This window comes from Lepidochelys kempii, chromosome 8, assembly GCF_965140285.1.
Source record: "Lepidochelys kempii isolate rLepKem1 chromosome 8, rLepKem1.hap1, whole genome shotgun sequence".
Lineage (NCBI taxonomy): Eukaryota > Metazoa > Chordata > Testudines > Cheloniidae > Lepidochelys > Lepidochelys kempii.
Window position 1 is genome coordinate 2,679,446 of NC_136387.1, and position 19,907 is coordinate 2,699,352.

General features: G+C 39.2%; 1 protein-coding gene across 9 annotated transcripts in view; it reads left to right on the forward strand.

The window, feature by feature from the left end:
• The window catches only part of EBF1 (EBF transcription factor 1), a 334,181-nt gene extending 315,052 nt beyond the window's left edge, over positions 1 to 19,129 (forward strand). For 5 of the 9 annotated variants that reach the window (XM_073355192.2, XM_073355193.2, XM_073355195.2 and 2 more), the window contains exons 12-17: positions 3,447 to 3,512; positions 4,141 to 4,318; positions 5,624 to 5,803; positions 10,586 to 10,780; positions 11,145 to 11,213; positions 16,018 to 19,129. In XM_073355192.2, coding sequence (XP_073211293.1) covers positions 3,447 to 3,512; positions 4,141 to 4,318; positions 5,624 to 5,803; positions 10,586 to 10,780; positions 11,145 to 11,212 — 687 coding nt within the window. In that variant the 3' untranslated portion in view covers position 11,213; positions 16,018 to 19,129. The remainder of the gene's footprint in view (positions 1 to 3,446; positions 3,513 to 4,140; positions 4,319 to 5,623; positions 5,804 to 10,585; positions 10,781 to 11,144; positions 11,214 to 16,017) is intronic. The other 4 variants (XM_073355197.2, XM_073355198.2, XM_073355199.2 and 1 more) reach the window with 1 other exon arrangement.
• The last annotated feature ends 778 nt before the right edge of the window (positions 19,130 to 19,907 follow it).

Genomic DNA, 19,907 nt, shown 5'->3' on the forward strand with positions numbered 1-19,907 from the left:
TCATTTACTCTAAACCAAAAGCAGGGAGACTTTTAGAATAATGAGAAGAGTGACTCTTTCCTTACAAATGCCTCCATAAATGAGATATTTGCTTTAGTCATATTCTGTCTCTCAAGAAATATTTTCACTTCATATTCAAATAGATGGCCCATTAGACGATGCCCACTTACAGCATGAAAATCTAAGCTCCCAAGATGAGAGCAAAGAAGAATTTCAGTGAACAAAAGAGTATATGGGACATCAACTCTTAACCTTAGCATGAGATTTTGTTTTGTAGCGTGCCAGTCTCACTCATTTTTCAATTTAAAAAAAAGTCTGTTGGTCTTTCATCACCACTGCAGTGGTAACATACAGTATCAAGTTGATTTTTAAAGACAGAGATCTTTTATATTAGCTGTCCTTTTTTATAATACTTTTTACAAATTTAATCAATACATTTTAATATTCTATATACTTTAAGTGCAACATACAATAAATATTGAAGCTTCATCTTAAACATGCTTTAGCCTTTAAATTGTTAAAACTGCAGTGCCCTTTCAATCTACTTACATAATGTCATAAAATATACATTTCAAGGTAAATGAAGTCAGCTACTTCAATTTAGTCCCTCAAACTGGTAGTAAATGAGAGGTTAACACTATGGTGCCAAACCCATTATTGAGTAAATTTAGCACCTTGGACAGCTCTGTAAAATCTTTATTGCTTTCCTGACCTGCTCGTCATGTTCTGTCTATGTGTTCGGTGGCTCTCACTCTGATTGAAAGGCAATATATTAGATCCTGAACACAAACATGCTCGGGGGCTGGTTCACTGTGAGCGTAATGACATGGAGGTGAGAACAATTTTCTGGTCACCGCAATCCAAGCCCCTTGCAAGGTCTGTTATTCTAACTTATGGAGGATTTGGGGGGCTCCTCTGTATTTGAAATAATCACTTTAGCACCATTGGTAATTTAAGCAGATCTGAAAAAGTTTTCAATGGCATAAAACAAAAACAAGCTAATATTTTTAAAATATGTATATAGTAGCATTTTACTGTGCATGTTTTGAAGACGAGTTTGTCTGTATAAGAGCTATGGTCAGCTCTGGAGTAGAAGATACCACTACCTGACAAAGGAGCTTTTGTGTAACATCCGCCTTGCGTAATCTGAAAATGTCAGATACAAGGAAAGCCTTTTATTGTCGGAAAATGTTGTTTAAAAAAGCATGAAGCTCACATTTACAGACTCTGGAAATGCTATAAAAATAACCTGGGACGAGCTGGAAATGTTCAGTGCCACTTGTCAAATGTACTTAAATAAGTCATGATGAAAATTAATTTTATTTACATGCAATATGATATGGGATCAAATAACTTCCAATTCCTTAATAGTGGGAACACGTTTGACATTACGTGATGCAGCAGTAAGATCTCATGTTTTGAGCTTTGCACTGGCCTTTTTTTTTCTTCTTCTTCTTCTTCTTCTTCCAATCTCTGCTCAGACTCAGTCCAAAGGATTTTTAGCTCAGCATTACATAGATGACCAAGATGGGTTGGGGAGAGATTGACTAATTTTTAATAATTTGGCATATTAGGCTAAAAGCATTACCCAAACAGTTTGCAGACTCTGTATTGCTTCCTGACTTTGAATTAGGGCTGGAAAAGACAAAATTTGACAAGAAGATCTTTAGTTTAAATCTTTAATGCAAGGCAGATAAGGGTGGTCAATTTTTTAGTGGCTCTGTTAAAACAACATGGATTGATTCTGCATGGGTACAGCATGCACTCTCTCTGCATACTATTCAATTATTAATTCCCATGGCCAAACAATAAAACAGGACAAAGGCTTTAGCTGCCTAACTGTTCGAAAACTGTTTCAAATGTCTTGATTCAAAAATCCATCAATTATATAATGCACTTCGCTTCATGTGTGAAAAATAATTGAAATGTGTGCTTTGGAAAGGGGATGTATAGCAACTTAAGGCAAGCCTAAATGTTTACCAGGAGTTCAAAAAACCTACATCTCATTTTTGAATTTAGGACATTATATATGTCATAAGTAGTTACTGCAGTATGACAACTGTTTTATCTTATATTATAGAGAATTTAAAATTGAAAAAAATGCTAATATGCATCTAAAAGCTTGTCATTTGAAGAGTTGTTCGAGGATTTCTGAAGAGGTTATGGTGACAGCAAAATGAATGCAATTATATCTCTATTTTCTGATCAGAGTGTACAATATATGCTACATTACTGCTCCTTTTTGGTATAAAATATAGCTATTGTGTAAAATATTTTAAGTTAAACTTTTTTAACTTTACACAAAAGTATTAAAAAAACCCTAAGATTTGGCGCTGCGTCTATATTTGTAAACCTCCTGCAGAAATATATATTTGGATGCAGCTTCATGTTTCTATATTAGATAAACTCTCAGCTATGGGGAAAAGAAGAAACATCATTTTTATTTAGGAAAGTGAGTACGGGTAGGTTTTTTTTTTCAGACCAATAGAGATCTGCTGGATATTTTGACATCATATAGAGGAAGATTGCTTTTGGTCTAAATTTTGCAAAATTTTCTTTTGGGATTGTTAGCTTGACTTCTTGCATGCTTAAAAATATAAACAAAGGAGACATGGTATTACCCAGATGTCAGAAAATATTTCCTTTAGAAAATACTAAAGGAAGCAACAGAGTTTGAGAGAGGAGGAAAGAAGAGTTCTTCCTAATACATATGATCATAGAGAACCACAACAGCGATAAACAGAGGAGCAGATGGAGAAAGTGACAAACAAGGAAATGAAAGGTAGAGTTATACCCCAAATTCAGAACCAGATCCCGGATTGTTTTAAATTACGCTTCCATGTATGGAATTTTGCCAGCAGTCCCTTCTCAATCCTGCTCTGTCTCTCCATAATATTATTGTTGTGCAACCTTTGCACATACATGATCATGACTGTGGCCCATAACACAATGATGCAAACCGTAGAAGTCGAATGTTACATTATCAGTAGTACAGGACTGATTGGATATCCTTGGACTGTGGCCTGTCTGATAAGGTCACAATTCCTGTGATACACAATTAAGAACGAAATAAACACATCTAAGGGATGCATAACATGCTCTGAATGACATTGATTGCAGTAATCTAGTAAATGACCTCAGGATTGTATTCTGCAATAAACCTATGAGTGGTTTATAGTACAGATGGCAGAGACAATTGAGTGATGTATTCTATTTTGCAGCATCAATGACTCTCACCCTTTTGACTTGATTAAACACGTGTGTGAATAGGATGAACTAGTGATTTAACATTATTTGATGCGTGCTGAGAGTTGTTGCTTGTAAAGACTATCTGGCTGGAAAAAATAACACAACCGATACAACAATATAAAAAGATTCTAACTAGCTGTTTTTCCTACTTCGTGTTTGTTGAATTCCAAGGAGCACATCTGTTTTTCTGTTGACAGGAAGTGATACTGAAGAGGGCTGCTGATTTAGTGGAAGCACTCTATGGTATGCCACATAATAACCAGGTAAATGTATTCTACTGGAGCAGCTCTAAAACCCGAATGAGCTTTAGTCCGGGAGCGATGGGTAAGGGTATAAGCATGTTGTTACAGCGTGAAAGGAGGACAAATGTATGAGAAAACATAACATTTTGGCTGGTCGGGTGTTTTGGGCTGGGGAGTGAAGTGTGTGAATTTATTGCTCATGTAAGCAGCTGGCTTCTCAGCCATGACGAGTTTTATCCTAGTTGCCAGAAAACGTATAATTTGGGCAGCAACATTGTGAGATTCTTGCCCTGCCACTGTGATCTGCAAGTGCCTTACCCCTGAGAAATGAGTGAGTAGTTTAGGCTCCATCCCCAGTCAGACTTTGGCCTCTATAACCATCAGGGTGCCATTGTTTTTGTCCACTGGGAAGTGGACCTGACTGAGACTTCCAACTCCTTTCCCAGAGAGGTCAGTATTTATCATCAGACATTAACAATGTACTGTCGTTAACTATCTGGGTGGAATCAGTCCACTGATTTAGAAACAAACCACCCAATCTGAGCCTTTGAGCCATCCATTATCTAGTACATTTAACATAACACATCTCCTTGCATTTGTTGGAAGATAATTTGACAATCCTTTTTGTTTGTTCCTTTCCCCGCTCCAGGAGATAATTCTGAAAAGAGCAGCGGATATTGCAGAAGCACTCTACAGTGTTCCCCGCAATCACAACCAGCTCCCAGCACTTGCTAACACGTCAGTCCATGCAGGAATGATGGGAGTGAATTCCTTTAGTGGTCAGCTAGCAGTTAACGTCTCGGAAGCCTCACAGGCCACCAATCAGGGTCAGAGAAAGAAATAGCTTCTTCTTTTTCTTCTATGCTGACAAATGTCAGAGCATCAGGCGCTAAGGATGTAGGTCAATCAAGAACTGGTTATTCAAAGTTTAATAACATGCAAGGAGCATGCCTAGTGAATGATCCTCTTGCGTATTCCATGCGTGATTCTTGAATCATGCATGATTTTGTCAAGGGATAATAGATTGCTTAATGACTTTGCCCCCAATTCCAGAAAGCAGTTAAGCAATGCTTTCCTGACAAGGGATGGCTTTCCTGAATTGGGGCCTTAAAACGTTTCCTTACAACGAAAGAGTATCCCATTAATATTTGCATTAAGTAAGAAACCCACTTTGGGAACTATTTTTAAAATTTTGATCAAATTTTGAAACTAAAAAAAACCCAGGCAAGATTTTCAAAGACATTTTCTTGATATTTCTCTGTCCCCCCGCCCCCGCTTTCAATTGGCTATAGAGCGAAGATAATAGTTTTTGAATTTAAAAACGTTCTCACATTTTGTCAAATTCAAAAAAGTATTTGTGCAAATACTTTCACAGTTCCCTCTCCCACTTTTTGACCAGCTGTCCCAATATGAAGTTTGAAATATATTTTGGTGGTAAAGCCAGTAAAAAGGAGTGTTCTCCTGGAAGGTTGAAAGACCAATTTTCATTACATGAATATAGCTGTATAACTTTAGAATGTAACATGCATTCTGCCAAGGCACCATGGGACAGGGAGCAACATTTGGGTTTTATCTCTCAGAAGTGGAAATGTATTTTGTATGTTCAGTATAGTAGGGTCTAAAAACTAATCCTACATCCAGACATGATTTCCCCAACCCTGTTGCCCACAATTCTGTGGGAAATTCAGAATTGGGTCTGGATTTAAATTTTTCAGCTAGTTTACATCTCTACCATGAATTCAGGTATCTTAGAACTTCAGAGAATTCATTTATCTAGGTCTTACCCCCTACATTTAAAAGTGGTTAGTGATTTTGGTTGTCTTAATTTCTGAATGCCCAACTTGAGACACTTCAAAGGGGTTTGAGTTTTTGGAGGGCAGCACCCAGAACATTCAGAAAATGAGTCCTTTTAACTTGTGTCAAATTGGGCACCCAAAATTGCTGCTCACTTTTGAAAATTGTGGCCAAATGTATACACCAAGTCTATCTCTGATCTCCTACCAACAACCACTGAAGAATAAGCCTCATGTATTTTACTGTAGTTTGCATCATTTGTCTTAGTTCAGCAGATTTGGGGGGGGGGCGATGTTTAGAAATACTTCTCTTTAACTTTTTCCCCTCTCCAAAAAAAGGTTTTACTCGCAACTCAAGCAGTGTGTCACCTCATGGGTATGTGCCAAGCACCACCCCTCAGCAGACAAACTACAACTCCGTCACAACAAGCATGAACGGCTATGGGAATGCTGGAATGTCAAATTTAGGTGGTTCTCCAACCTTCCTCAATGGATCTGCTGCCAATTCTCCCTATGCCAGTGAGTATTATATGACACTTCTGCAGTTTGCAGTTTTTCATTAGAATGAAATGGCGACTCACTGGCGTTTTGAAGCACTTTTTAGTGTTGCTATCAGTGCACTGCTCTGCTTTATTATTATTATTTGGGAGAATGTGCGGGATTGAAAAAGAATAATCTCTCTCTTCAAAACTTTTTTTGCATCCTGTAAATAAGAACACACTCCCTTAAACGCTGCTAATTCTAGAAAATGGAGATCACGTAAATGACTTCATGTCTGCTGGATTTTGTCAAAACTTGTAGCATCAATACTGAGATTGTTATTTGTGGGGAAAGGAGTTTGAGGCTCTTTGCTAAATGAAACCTAATTTGTTCCAACAGTAAGGTATCAAAGTCAGAAAAGAGAGGTCCTGTAACTTTGGCAAGGGTTCGTATTTATCTTATAAATAATATGCCAACACCCCTCTTAGCAATTATTAATTGTCATTGGGTCACATCTTGAGGCCGTAATTCGATGGTTTTGTCGTTGCTCAGTATTATATTGACTTCACTCGGGACGGAGTAAAACTTGAGCAAGAGTCTCAGAATTCAGCTTATTTTTATTAAGTGTTTATTATAGAGTGCCACAAAGATACAAAACACGTAAAAGCGTCTGTTCCATGCTCTAAAGAGCTTACAGTCTGAGATTCCAACCGTGCAAATGCTTATGCACAGGATTGACTTTATGCCCATTGACTTTAAAAGAACTACTCAAGTGTGTAAGGTTCAGCATGTTGGCAAGTGTAAGCAATTTCATAAATGTAACTACTCATGTGCATAAGAGTTTACAGGATCAGGGCCTACAAGCCTGATCCTGAAAAACCTTATGCACATGAGTAGTAGAAACTAATGGGAGCTTACTTGTGTAGTAGCTTACTCTGTGAGTAGCTCCACTGGCATCAATGCAAACTCAGTGACAGAACAGGTCTGTAAGGACTAGTCGTGCAAGTGATTTTTTTGCAGGGTCAGACCCTAACATGTTCTGTACATGTGGGATGCTAAATATATCAACACGTATAATTTTAAAGTTGTCTGATATTCAGAATGACAGTTAAATGCATGCAGTGAGTGCAGATTTGAAAAGGAACTAATAGCAATTCAGTTTAAAAATAATGACCTCGGCTGCTTAGCTCCGCAATATTTCGAAAAAAATGTTCACCTACAAACCTAGCACTTTGTAACCGGGGAATCCCCAATCAGTATCACGCTTGTACTCTGATAACAATGGAATCTTTAATGTTATCAATTTTCTTTCTTGTTAACCTAAATTTCCTATAACAGAACCTGTATATTCTAAATTCATAGGTTTCAGAGTAACAGCTGTGTTAGTCTGTATTCGCAAAAAGAAAAGGAGGACTTGTGGCACCTTAGAGACTAACCAATTTATTTAAGCATAAGCTTTCGTGAGCTAAATTCATAATGCAACATGATTAAAGAGGCATATTTTTTTTGGAAACAGATGCCTGTAATCCATTAAAAATACTCATGCAATTTACTATTTCATATTTATGAATGAAGCCATCTTTGGAGTAACACTTCACATCTCAGTCCTGAATGTTTGCTTTATTTTGTTTTTATTTTTGGAGGTTTTTGTGGTAGATCTGTCATTCTGTTAATATCTAATCCATTCAATCAGAAAATGTTTCAATCATGACCTGAAAATTAAAAGGTGCCATTCTTAATTAAATCAATAAACTAATTGCTGCATAGTAGCAATTCAATTTAGGTGCTTTGATTGTTCTTCCTTAACAAGTGCTTGCAGACACCAAGTGACTTCAGACTAGATTATATCTGTCAGACTGTAAAACTTTGAACATCTAATTTCCATTAATTGATTTCCTCAGTGTTTCACAAATATGATATCCGATTCTCATATACGGACTCAGATGGGATGATTTTTATCTGCATAAATGCAAATAAAATAATAATCCAAAGCCCAGCTGATTTGAATTTTTTTCCTATAATATTTAATTATTCATAATCCACTCATGTTCATAAATAGTTTCTAAACCAGAGGAACAATAAGAATAAACAGGTCCCTTTCTGTTTTGGTTCAAGGCTGGAGTCCAATAATACTGTATTAACTGGAATTGTTTGGACGTATTTTTATGAAAACAAACTCCCTACATGATAAATCCATGACCCAAAGACATTAACTGCATTGTACAGTAAACCAACAGGATTTCAAGTACTCAGCCATTTAAAAATCAAACCTCCTTTGTGTCAACTTTGCAATGTAAAGGGGGGGGAGTTTAAAAATCAGACACACGTGAAAATGTTGCCGTCATTTAAAAATATTCTGAACCTTTTTATAAAATCTGAAGACGTCTATTTACTACCGTAAGTGGGGCAAGATGTTGAGCTGATATAAATCAGAGTAGCTCACTGGAAGACAATCGCGCTACACTGATTTACACCAGCTGAGCATTTGGCCCATGGCTCTGAATGAAAATGTAGCATTCTCGATATCCAGAGTGTGGTCACAGATCCGCCAGGAGGTTTTCTTGACCTGGCTGTCATAAAAACAAGTCCCTGTTTTCAGTATCCTAAATAGCACCCAACATATGATTTGTTAATCCAACCCTTCCCCTTAAAGCCATCCCATCCTCCCACCGTACCACCCTAACCCACCCACCCATTGGCCAGATGAGAAATACGAATTATGTTTGTGATGCTGTGTACTCTGATGATGGCCCTCGGAGGAGTCCAGTGGGGTCCTGAGAAGAAGAAGGCTTCCCAAAGCTGATTGACACTTTGAAGCTAGAGAACAGTCTGATTTCGGCCTTTATAAATGAGAATGCATCATCACAGTAATCACAGGTCATCTTGAGATAGGCTAGGTGGAATTCACCTATCGGGATGGCAAAGAAGGTACCCTTGGGAAGCAGGATTTACAGGGGTGATGCCCACAATTAGAAAATTGCATTGTGCAATTACTACCACATCTTACCTAGGATAGAGTGGGACTGGGAAAGGTTCTCAGACAGACAACAAAGATGATCAAGGGTATGGAACTGCTTCCCTACAAGAGACTAAAAAGATTAGGGCCAATCAGCTCAGAAAAGAGACGCTGAGGGGGGATATGATAGAGGTTCATAAAAATCATGAGTCATGTGGAAAAAGTAAATAGAGAAGTGCTATTTACCCTTTCCCAGAAAACCCCAGGGTCACCCAATAGAAATTAATAGACAGCAGGTTTAATACAACGTGCTTGTTCACACAACTAACCTGGGGCAATCATTGCCTTGGGATGTTGTGGTGGCCAGAAGCATACATGGATTCAAAAAAGAACTGGAGAAGTTCATGGAGGACAGGTCCATCAATGGCTGTTAGCCAAGATGGTCAGGGACGGAACCCCATGCTTGGGACAACCCTAAACCTCTGACTGTCAGAAACCAGGAGTAGAAGATGGGGTGGATCACTCCATAATTGCCCTATTTTGTACACTACCCTGAAGCTTTGGTAGAGGCTGCTGTTGGAGGCAGGATACGAGGTCAGATGGACCATGGGTCTGACCCAATATGGAAGCTCTTACGTTTTTATGTTCTAGTTCCAAGAATCAAAAAGAGTAAATGTAAATAGATGAAGCTACTGCAGCAGCCATCTTGCGGTTTAACGTGCTGCATACAGCTCGATTAACTTTTAGAATCTTCTGAAAGTCACTTCTGCCATTAGCCCTCCTGACCCAGAGAACAAATCACAAATCAGGAGACTCATTTAACTCTCCACCCTCTTAATAGCGCTTTTTCAGCCCCAACCCATGCAATGGGAATAAAAGAAAAATCCGAGCCACTGGTGCTCTTCAGCTGAATCTTGTCAAATAGGTTGGTTGGGCGCCAGAAGCTCTGATCTTCTGCAGGCTTCTATGAAACACTGCAGATCTTTCCAGACCCCTTTAGCTGTAAAGATGGGCTCCCTGAAATGCTGGTATCCCAGTCCAGTTGAAAGGCTTGGACTTTCCAAATATGACCCTAGATCCAAGTTTCCATTTAAAATACTGTACTGTCCCTTCCGTGATTGAACTGGCATGATCTGTCACATTAAGTAAGTCCTACAGGTTTGTCCTAATCACAGCTAAAGTAGCTTAAAAATAATAATAAAGTAATGTGCTGGATGAAAAGGGGGAGTCTATCACACCGACAAGAACAATGATTAAGAACATAAGAGTGGCCACACTGGGACAGATCAAAGGTCCATCTAGCCCAGAATCCTGTCTCCCGACCAATGCCAGGTGCCCCAGAGGGAGTGAACAGAACATTCATTCATAATCATCAAGTGATCCATCCCCGTTGTCCATTCCCAGCTTCTGCCAAATAGAGGCTAGGGACACCATCCCTGCCCATCCTAGCTAATGGCCATTGATGGACCTATCCTCCATTAATTTATCTAGTTCTTTTTGAATCCCGTTATAGTCTTGGCCTTCACAACATCCTCTGGCAAAATGTTCCACAGGTTGACTGTGCATCATGTGAAGAAATGCTTCCTTTGGTTTATTTTAAACTGCTGCCTATTAGGATTCATGATGAAGTATTAGGCAGTCAGGCCTGTGAGATTTTCAGTGGTGATGGCCATACACTGTGTGCCAGATTTTCAGAAGTGCTGAGCACGCGGGACTCTAACTGGAGTCAAGGGGAGATGTGGATGGTCTCAGGGCCTTTTGAAATCAGGACTTGTGCATCCTGGAATCAGGAATCTTTTCTTCCCAGTGTCTGCTCATGAATTCACAGTGTAAGAAATGCTTGGTTTGGGGTTTTTTTCTTCTAGTCGTGCCATCAAGTCCAACAATGGCCTCCTCCACTAGTCTCCCATCAAACTGTAGCAGTTCCTCCGGGATTTTCTCCTTCTCACCAGCCAACATGGTCTCAGCGGTGAAGCAGAAGAGTGCGTTTGCCCCTGTCGTGAGACCGCAGACTTCCCCACCTCCCACCTGTACCAGCACCAACGGCAATAGCCTGCAAGGTAGGTGAGATCAGCCTGGGGAGGAAGATCGCTCCTCTTGAAACCGCGAGCTTGCAGCACTGCATTACGCACAGCGTTTAATTAGGCGTTGGCAGAGGGGATGGACCTTGATGGGGCTGTTGTGGTCTCTGGCCTATAGTTTACTCCTGTAAAGAGTAACTGGAATCTATCCCCATCCCCCTGTGCCTAGCAGGTGACTGGGAACATGCCCTTTCTTTAACTCTACTCATCCTACTGAATTTAGATGCTGTGGCTTTAAAAGCACAGATCTAGTGTTTTAATAAAAACGAGAATTATTTCCGCTTACTAATACCATCCTTTTTCTTTCTTTCCTCTCTTATTCCCTGTTGTCGTCCATTATCAGACCAGTCTTTTGTGGACTCTAGCAAGTACTCCACTGCAGGGTCTCTCCAGGGGCTGGCCTTCTCCTGAAGTACGTCACTCAATCTTCCCTTCCTTTTTTTTCCTTTGTCATCGTACTCTTATGCAGAAATCCTTCTGACTCCGCAAGAGCTGTAGGGCTTCATGGTACATAGACAGCTGCAAAGCTTGGTGCATATGTTTGCCTTTAATAAATACAAGGCACATTCCTAACTAAAAGCAGCATTTCCCAATTTACTGCATAATGGGGCAAACAGCTCCTCGTGATTAATGGACTTCTTGTAAGCCAATGAATCTCCTAAATGATGCAGTGTCCCTTTGAAAGCCTCTTAGGCCGTTGGTAATACAGGAGCTTCTTATTTTCTATGTCTCTAGTTCTCTAATTCAAAAATATACTAATATGGTTACATAAGTACGTAATCATGTGTTCATGCAGACTGAGGGAATGGGAGATTAAAATACAGTCAGCACTGGGGATGCTGCAGGAAACAGAACTGCCCATTTCATTGTTTGGTGCGGCAAACAATGTGGTGCCTAACCCTCCCTTATAATGACTGTACGCCACTTTAGCATGCTGAGATGTGTACGTTTTCATGCTCACTTAGATTGAGGGGTTTTCATAAGCAGATGCAGCCAACTGTCTCAGACTACGCTAGAGGTGGAAAGGTTTTGTGATGCATGCTGTACTTTAGACCTCAGGTTTGGGCATTTTCCTTTCCATGTGCCTGTGCAACTCCGATAAAGCGTATTGAGTGGAGAATAAACCCTTTAATCACTAAACCCATTTCACGTAGGGCTTGTTTCGGAATGATCTGTTCAAAATGTGTATCATGTCCTAAAGAATCTGTGTGTCATGCCACAGCTTCTGTCATTCCAATGGAGAGAGAAGCTTGCCTCGCAATCAGAGTTGAGATGGCATCATTCACAAAATAAAATCTATATGCATGTAGAGTGGAAAGAATTCATTCATAAAAACTGGCATCTATCACGGCTAAAGATAAGCATTGCATTCAGTGTACTTTTGACTGGTAAATTGGGGGTATAAATCCTTATGCTGAAATAAGTAGTTACAAGACTAGAACATATGAATTAGTAGCTTTTTTGAGGTGTCAGTCAAACCCCTCATTTAACACATTAGAAACAAAACACAACCAGGTTTTTAATCGACAGCTAAACCTTGGCTCACAGAAAATGTGCTGGTTTTAAAAATCTGTCACTGCCTGCGTGCTGCAGATTTGAACAGCATTTATTTGCAACGGCATCAACTAGAACTATTTAGCCTTGTGAATAAAAATTGGAAACCGATAGTTGGCTCACATGGGCTTTTGAGAGTGTTTGTGTTTCTTCTGTCCCTCCCCCGCCCCCTTGCTTTGGAGTAGGGAAAGAGAACGAGCAGCAGGAGGTTTTTTAAAATCATTGTTTTTCACTTCATCACACACAGAATTCCAGATTTCACCTACTGTATTATGAAAAGCAATTATGGAATGAGCTTAGAGCACTGGTCGCAGTTGGGGATTGCTGATTGCCACCTTGTTATGTCACGTCCAGAAAACACACCGATCTAAGTATTTTCCCTAATTTGTATTTAGCAATTCAGTTTCATAATAAGAATAAGACACCAAGAGAAACAGTTCATTTCTAGGGCACCACTGAACTTCTTGGTGAGTTAAAGACACATGGCCTTTAGCCCCATGCCTTATGACACCACCCGAGGCATGCAATAATCGCTCAGAAATGCAGTGCCTGTTGTGTCTTATTGCTTAAATAAACAACTATGTATAAGGAGACTGACTTATCTCTCTTGGGCTTCTGGGTACACCAGAAAGCAATCAAGCTTTGCTTATGTAGCAGAAGTCACTAGAACAGCAGCCATGCTGATCTGCTGTTCTCTTTGCTGAGCAATTTTGTAAAACTCAAAATACATTATTTCTGTAATTTGCTAACAGCAGATACAATGAGCATGGGATGGGCAGAAATAATGCCCATGGGTAGGAGCTGTTCCTCTCTCTCCTTTTAGAGGAGGTCTGATCTCATTCCTACAGCATTTCCCTCTGATCTCTCCTTTTTTCAGAATCGATGGCATGCTGCAGTTGAAAGAATTTACATGGCCCTGTTGACGTAGCACTTAAGGAACAAAAGTAGCACGATCTAAATGAGGACCTGGCAGAATGGAAATGCCAAGGCTTTTAGGCAAAAAAGATGTCGTTTTCTCCATTTGACTTGTAATTTAATTCAGAATATCAGAGCTCCTCAATAAGAATAATAGTGATGCCTTGAAAACCTACTTACATGATGTACTTTTCTATCATTTCACTTTCACTCGCACCAGGTGCATCTCTTGCATCTATCTATCAGGAAATGTAACAGTCCTAGAGTGAGAAGTTGTGATTATTTGCATAAGGCTCAGTTGTGGAGTTCCCACAAGTCCCCCCTAGGGGGCTGCACATAGTAGTACTGCCCCAGGAGAAGACCAGAGTGGGGCGGGGGGACAAAAGGAGGAGAGAGGGAGACAGAATCAAGACACCACCCACTCCCTCCTTTCCCCTCAACTTCCCCCCACCTGCATAGGAAGAGGAGTAGTGGCTTCCAATGAGGCTGCTCTCACCCTTCGCCTCTCTCTGAGATCAAACTGCAGAGCGAACTTGGTGTTATTTCTTTAGCATCGTCCCTGGTTTTATGAACTTTGGGTGAAACTACAGCAGCTAGTTTGGGAAACCCTAAAAATTAAGTCCTTTAAAGCTGCCCCAGATATAACCCAGCCCCTTACCAGAATTCCTAGTGCAATTGTCCTTTGCAAAACATTGCTGGCTGAGACACTCAAAGAACAGAAATGCAGCTGGACAATTGGAACATGTCATCTCTTAGAATGTCATACAGCATCCGTGGATGTGTTTTGCGTTCTCCCCTTCTCTCATTTTATTTCATTTCATCAGTGCAGTTGACTTGAACTGTTTTCCCTGCACTGATTATTCTTGTAATTCTTGCACATATGGTGGTGTTCGTGGAGAAAACATTTCCCTGCTCCCTCCCCACCCCAAATCTGCGAGTCTTTCACTTTGGCTTGGTTCTTATCAAGTGCATACAGCTGTAATTAAAGTACAATGAATTAGAACCAGTCACAGGACCGAATTCTTCCCTAAGAAATCATTTGCCCAGATGTCTGAGATGGCAACTCTGGTGTTTAAATCATGCACCCAAGAAGTGCAGCCACCCTGATGTCTAGTATGCATTTTATATCCTCTTGCAAATAATCATACAACTACCTTTTCAAAGATGCAATCCTGTTATAACATTCATGAAGAACCTATGTGACTGCCGCTTGTAATGATGTTTACTTTTAGTAAGATCAAAAGCGTGTCTCTCTCACCAACAGAAGTTGGTCCAATAAAAGATATCACCTCACCCACCTTGACTCTCCAATATCCTGGGACCAACATGGCTACCACACTGCATGCTTGCAGTATACCATTCAGCCACTAGATGTGCCCTTGTTCTGTACAGGTTGTAGATGGAGTGTGGTTCCTGGTAAACAAAAAGAGACAAAGGTGGAGGTGAAACTGTGAGGAAGTCTATGTTTTTCTGTAAAATAATTTAAAAGAGACTATGATTCTATATATAATGCAGTAAAATCACCTTACACAAAGAAAAGAGACGAAAATCTAAATTAAGACTAAAACTCTACTCTTAATTCATCCCAGTAGTGAAGAGGCACCTAAAGATTTGGTGAGCCCATAAGATGCCATGATGCTGAGGCCCCACAAAAAAAAACCCCGGGTTAAGGATTGATTGCAGCTTTAACTTGGAACTTTCTTCTGTAGGGGGTTTAAGTTGCTCTCAGGGCCACTGGCTATGCATGCACAACTCCTGGTAATGTCAATATCCAACAAGTTTTTAAATAGGTAAAATGTTAAATGAATCCGTGTGTGCCACAGTCTGAGAGAATCAGGGAAAGGAGCATAGGTGGGCACCATGTCCACCCTGGGTCAGCTAGTGGTTGCCAACCTATCAGTTCTGCAGAGCTGCAACAACCGAATAAAATAGCCTATTGGAGGAAATCCATCTTCTCAGCTGGCTCCCATTAGTTAAGTGATAGGGTCTAAAGCTTTGATTTCCCAAAGGCTTAACTGCTGTTCTAATTTGCAAAGATCCCAGTCAGCCTGTGGATCAGATGTTTCAATCCTGTATCATCATTCTCAGTATTACTTGGATCTGTATTGGCTCATACTGGCCTACTCCTAAACTCTCTCACAAAACAGCAAAATGTATCCTCAGCCCAGCCCAGAAACACTGAGTGATAGGTTTGACCATCCACTCTTCAGGGGTTTGAATACTGAAACGATCTTGTCTGGGAAAGCTGGCTAAGAAAAGGATCCAGTGTTACTGTACGTAAGGCAGCAGACTATGGCTTTTGTATACACAGCTGGCATGTGGGATGATAGCTGTATGCCCATACAGGGCACAAATCTCTGTTCTTCTTGAGAAATTAACAGAATTTATGAAAGTTCTCACAGTTTAGGCCTTCTCAGCTTTGCCAGAAGCAACCAAATTCTGCATCTAAGAGCTGAAAAGGGTTTGAGTCTGAGCTCAGATATTATGCTAAATTTAGGCTAGAAAAATGTCATTGATGCCACAGTTAGACCTGATTTACACCAGTGTCAATGAGATCAGAATCAGACCTTTTGTATTTAATGCATATATTGTTACTTCTATTGTTTGACACTTGTGTATGAATTCAGCTCCCAGTATAGATAGTATCTGACTGGTAAATGTAGTGAGGGTTTTGGAATTGAAGTTATGATGCAAAGAAGTCACTTTTCTTTTTCTTTTTTCCCCTCCCTCTCCTCTCCTTTTAACAGCTATATCTGGCATGATTGTTCCTCCCATGTGAAAGGATTGCCTTGAAGAATTTTATTGAAGAGGTTGAATTCTGCTTCAGAGAGAAATCTGATACAAGTCCCAGAGTGGAACTTTTTACTCAGGCCTTTTTAAAAAAATAAAATACAATAAAATAAAGAGGAATCTTACAATAACTGCAGATTTTTAAACAAAACAAAAATCACCATCCTTGCAAATACCGAAATTAACAAAGAATCTGCAATTGCAAGGTGTTGATTTGAGTTGTCCATCCCAAGTATATGGGAGATATATTTATTCTGTGTTGATAAAGAAAATCCACTTTTTTTCTTGGTTTTTGTTTTTTGTTTGTTTTATTTTTTAAAGCTTGATTTAACTCAACAGCCATTTGTCTTTTATAAATCATACAGTTCTGCAAGGGACACTAGAGATGAAACTTCATGTTTTTAATTTATGACCCTTTTCTAAAGCTGTGTAAAGGGAAATGAAGTGGTAACATTTACAAATAAGTCAGTAAGGGACAGAATAGAAGTGCCAGTTAGGTTTTTTTAGAAGAATAATGGCCATTTAATTAAGAGTCGGCTCATATGTGTTGTTTATCCAGGGATGGTTTGCTAATCCGACACGTTTTTCATTCTCTAATTAAATAGATACCACTCACTAAGAATCTGCTCTTTTAAAACAGGGAGAGAATTTGTAACCTCTGTTTTTAATATCAGACTAAATAATTGTGTAAATAATGCGATGAGAAAAGTTGGTGAAAGTGTAGCTAAGGACATGAATACCGTAAGCTGACGTCTTTAACTCTGAAACCCAGTGCCTCTGGATATAATGCTAAAACTGCATAATTAGACTAGCATGGCTCTCTGTTTAGCTTATATCAGAATCTTTCCAAATGAGTGGCCTCCCTTGAGTTTAGCATAACCTGAGCTGTGCATACAAATCTCCTTTGGATTGTGTGTCGCTGTCTAAAGACACGGACTCAAGCCATTATTACATGTTGGGTGTAATCATAAATTTTCCTCCTCACTTTAATCTATTTGTTTCTATGGGGCAGAACCAGAATTGACTCGTCTGCAGTTCTACATTCTCAATGATCTAGAAGCACACACGTTTTTTGTCAGCCTCCCGCTAGGATTGTTGCTGTATCAGCCGACCCTCTCAGTTTATAGCATAATATATTAAGCAACAGGTAACTGGTTTTGAATAGTAAATGGAAACATGAATTCGAATTTGCAGGTGGGTGGGAGGGGGAAGGGCTGTGAGGAAGGTTTCAAATCAAAACCATAGGTTCTGTTTTACAGGAATTTTGCTGTCATTATCTGGGAAGTGTTCTTAAAACTAGTCATCAAAGAGGCAGCAAAGCTCTGAAGATGCATTATCTGATATTTTTTCTTTGCTGTTGTGTTTTGTATGTAGTTATAAATACTGTAGATTTTTTGTGATTTTTTGCCAAAGTTGTTGTTCTATTTATACATTTTAATGTCTTAAGACAGTTTTTCAATGTCACAAAAAGTTACTGCATATTTTGCAAAAAGAGCTCACTACCTTTCGCTTGCACAGACTTGCAAAATTAATTAAAGGGAAAAAAAGCTTTTTTGTTTTGTTGGGGTGGGGTTGTTTGTTTGTTTTAAAGGGGATTTTGTAAAATATCCATATAAATAATGTATTTATCTTTGGAATTTGTACATTGCTTTCCCCCTCCATCCCCAGTTTATTTTATTGTGTACGTTTGCTATGTGAAAAGTGCTGATTTGTTTGGTCACTCACCGTTGTATTAGCTGTTTAAATGTGATTTTAAAACATTTCATTTATAGGGTTTTTTTAAGATTGTTTTAAACCATGCTTCATTTTTTTATTTCCACCTAAAAGCCATTGTCTATTTTTGTATTATTTGTAAGTTAAGAAGTTTTTTCCAATATATGGCAAAAAGTAGCATATTATTCTTGTAGCATTTAGTTATGTAGATTTTAAAAAATATCCTTTGCTTTTGAGGCTTAACAAAAAACAATGCTGTTTTACTCTATTAATATGCATGGGATCTCTCCTCTTTGGAGTGACGCATTTTTGTGCATTAAATATGGGGAGAAACTTCATAGAACTCAATGAAAATACTTTCTTTCTTAAGTCTGCTTGTATATTTCTCTGTCTTTCGCATAAATATAAACCAGCAGATTGGATGCCTTAACAATGCAAATCATATTCATTTCACTTGTACATTGTACTGTGCACCAGAACTGTCAATCATCACTAACATTCTAAGAAAAAAAAAGGAATTGAAAAGCACAAAAGAACTGTTTTTGTTACCTTAAGACAATGTAACTTTTTTCTAGTAGAGCAAGAAATCATTTCCAACGATGCTGCAACTGTGCATGCTTCCTGTATGAATTTTGCAATGGTTTTCACTAGAAAGTCACAGTGTGATCTTTTTGGGGCGGGGGGGAAGGGCAAATAAAAGAAAAAAAACTGGAAAATGTGAGACATCAATGTATTGCTTCTCTGTACTCGAAACGATTATTCCAATTCACATAATAAGCAACAGCATGGCAATGTAATCAAATTTAAAGCCATATTTTGTCCAGTGACATCCTTGATTGGTCTTGTAGAACTCCATTCTAAGTTGTAGCCATTTAGACATCCATGTTAACCATGTACATTCGTAGGCCTTTATTTCAAAGTCCAAAGATTCATGAACGGCATGTTTTGTTGCAGCTATTTACAGTGATCGGATGAAAGGAAATTTATCAAAATCTTCCTGAAAAAGACCCCAGTCTCTTACTAAGTAAAGGATGCTACTCCTTACGGAATATGGCTTTAAGTGGAAATGTTCAGATTTCAGTTTCAAAAGGTGAAGCTACACAATAACTGGATTGCATAAAAGTATGCCTATTTCCTCACAGTTGTACTAGGATGCAGCTAAAATGAAGTCATCTCTGAAACTACTAACCTTTCACCTTCTTATCTAAATCTTTTTGAATAGACACACACACTGTACAGTTCTATTGTTAGAGAAACTAACTACTGTAGAGATTGTTATAATTTTTTTGCAGAATTCAAGCTGTAAAAACTTTTCAACTTTCACAATATTTAATTAAAGTTACTTCCTGTCTGTGACTAGAGCCCCTGGTTGTGACTTTATTTATCTGCTTCTACTGCTCAACAGACCAGGATAACTATAAGGTGGAAGCCGGAAGCTCCCAAACTGCCCTTCTCAAAATTCAGAGCAGCAAAAAGTGACAGAATAGCACATGGAAATCTACTTCTCATGAGACTCCTCTCGTGCTACATTGAAACTCCTCTTATACTGATTTCAGTGAACTTTTGTTTATCTTAAAAATGAAGCATTTGTTGTTCTCATTTACATCACAGTGTTACAATAAACCTAAAGGACACATTCTAGCTGTTATTATACAGTGACTACGCACAATCATTGTGCAATAACATAGCTAGAATCAGTCCTTGCTCTGAAGAGCTGGCTGGCTCAATGCATAAGGCTGATGGAGGGTGGGAGAAAGGAAGTATCATCCCCATATTACAGCCGAGGCTCTGAGAGATTAAAGGTTTGATCCTGTGATCACTGAAGTCCATGGCATAATTCCCATCGACTTCAGTGGTGCAGAATCAGACCGTAAGTAACTTGCCCAACATCCCACTGGAAATCTGTGGCACAGGCAAAAACTGAACTAAAGTGTCCTGAGTTGCAGTCCACTGCCGCACCCTTCCTTTCCAGAGTGAAATTATGGGCTTCTGTAAGGAGATTCCACTTTGCCAGTCTTCAAATTAAGCCTCTGTCGCCTACCAGATAGGCATGATGTGTTTCATTTCAAAGAGTGTCACCTCCCCTTCCTCTGCTCTACCAACGCAGAGGAAAGAGGATAAGTGGTCAGTAGCC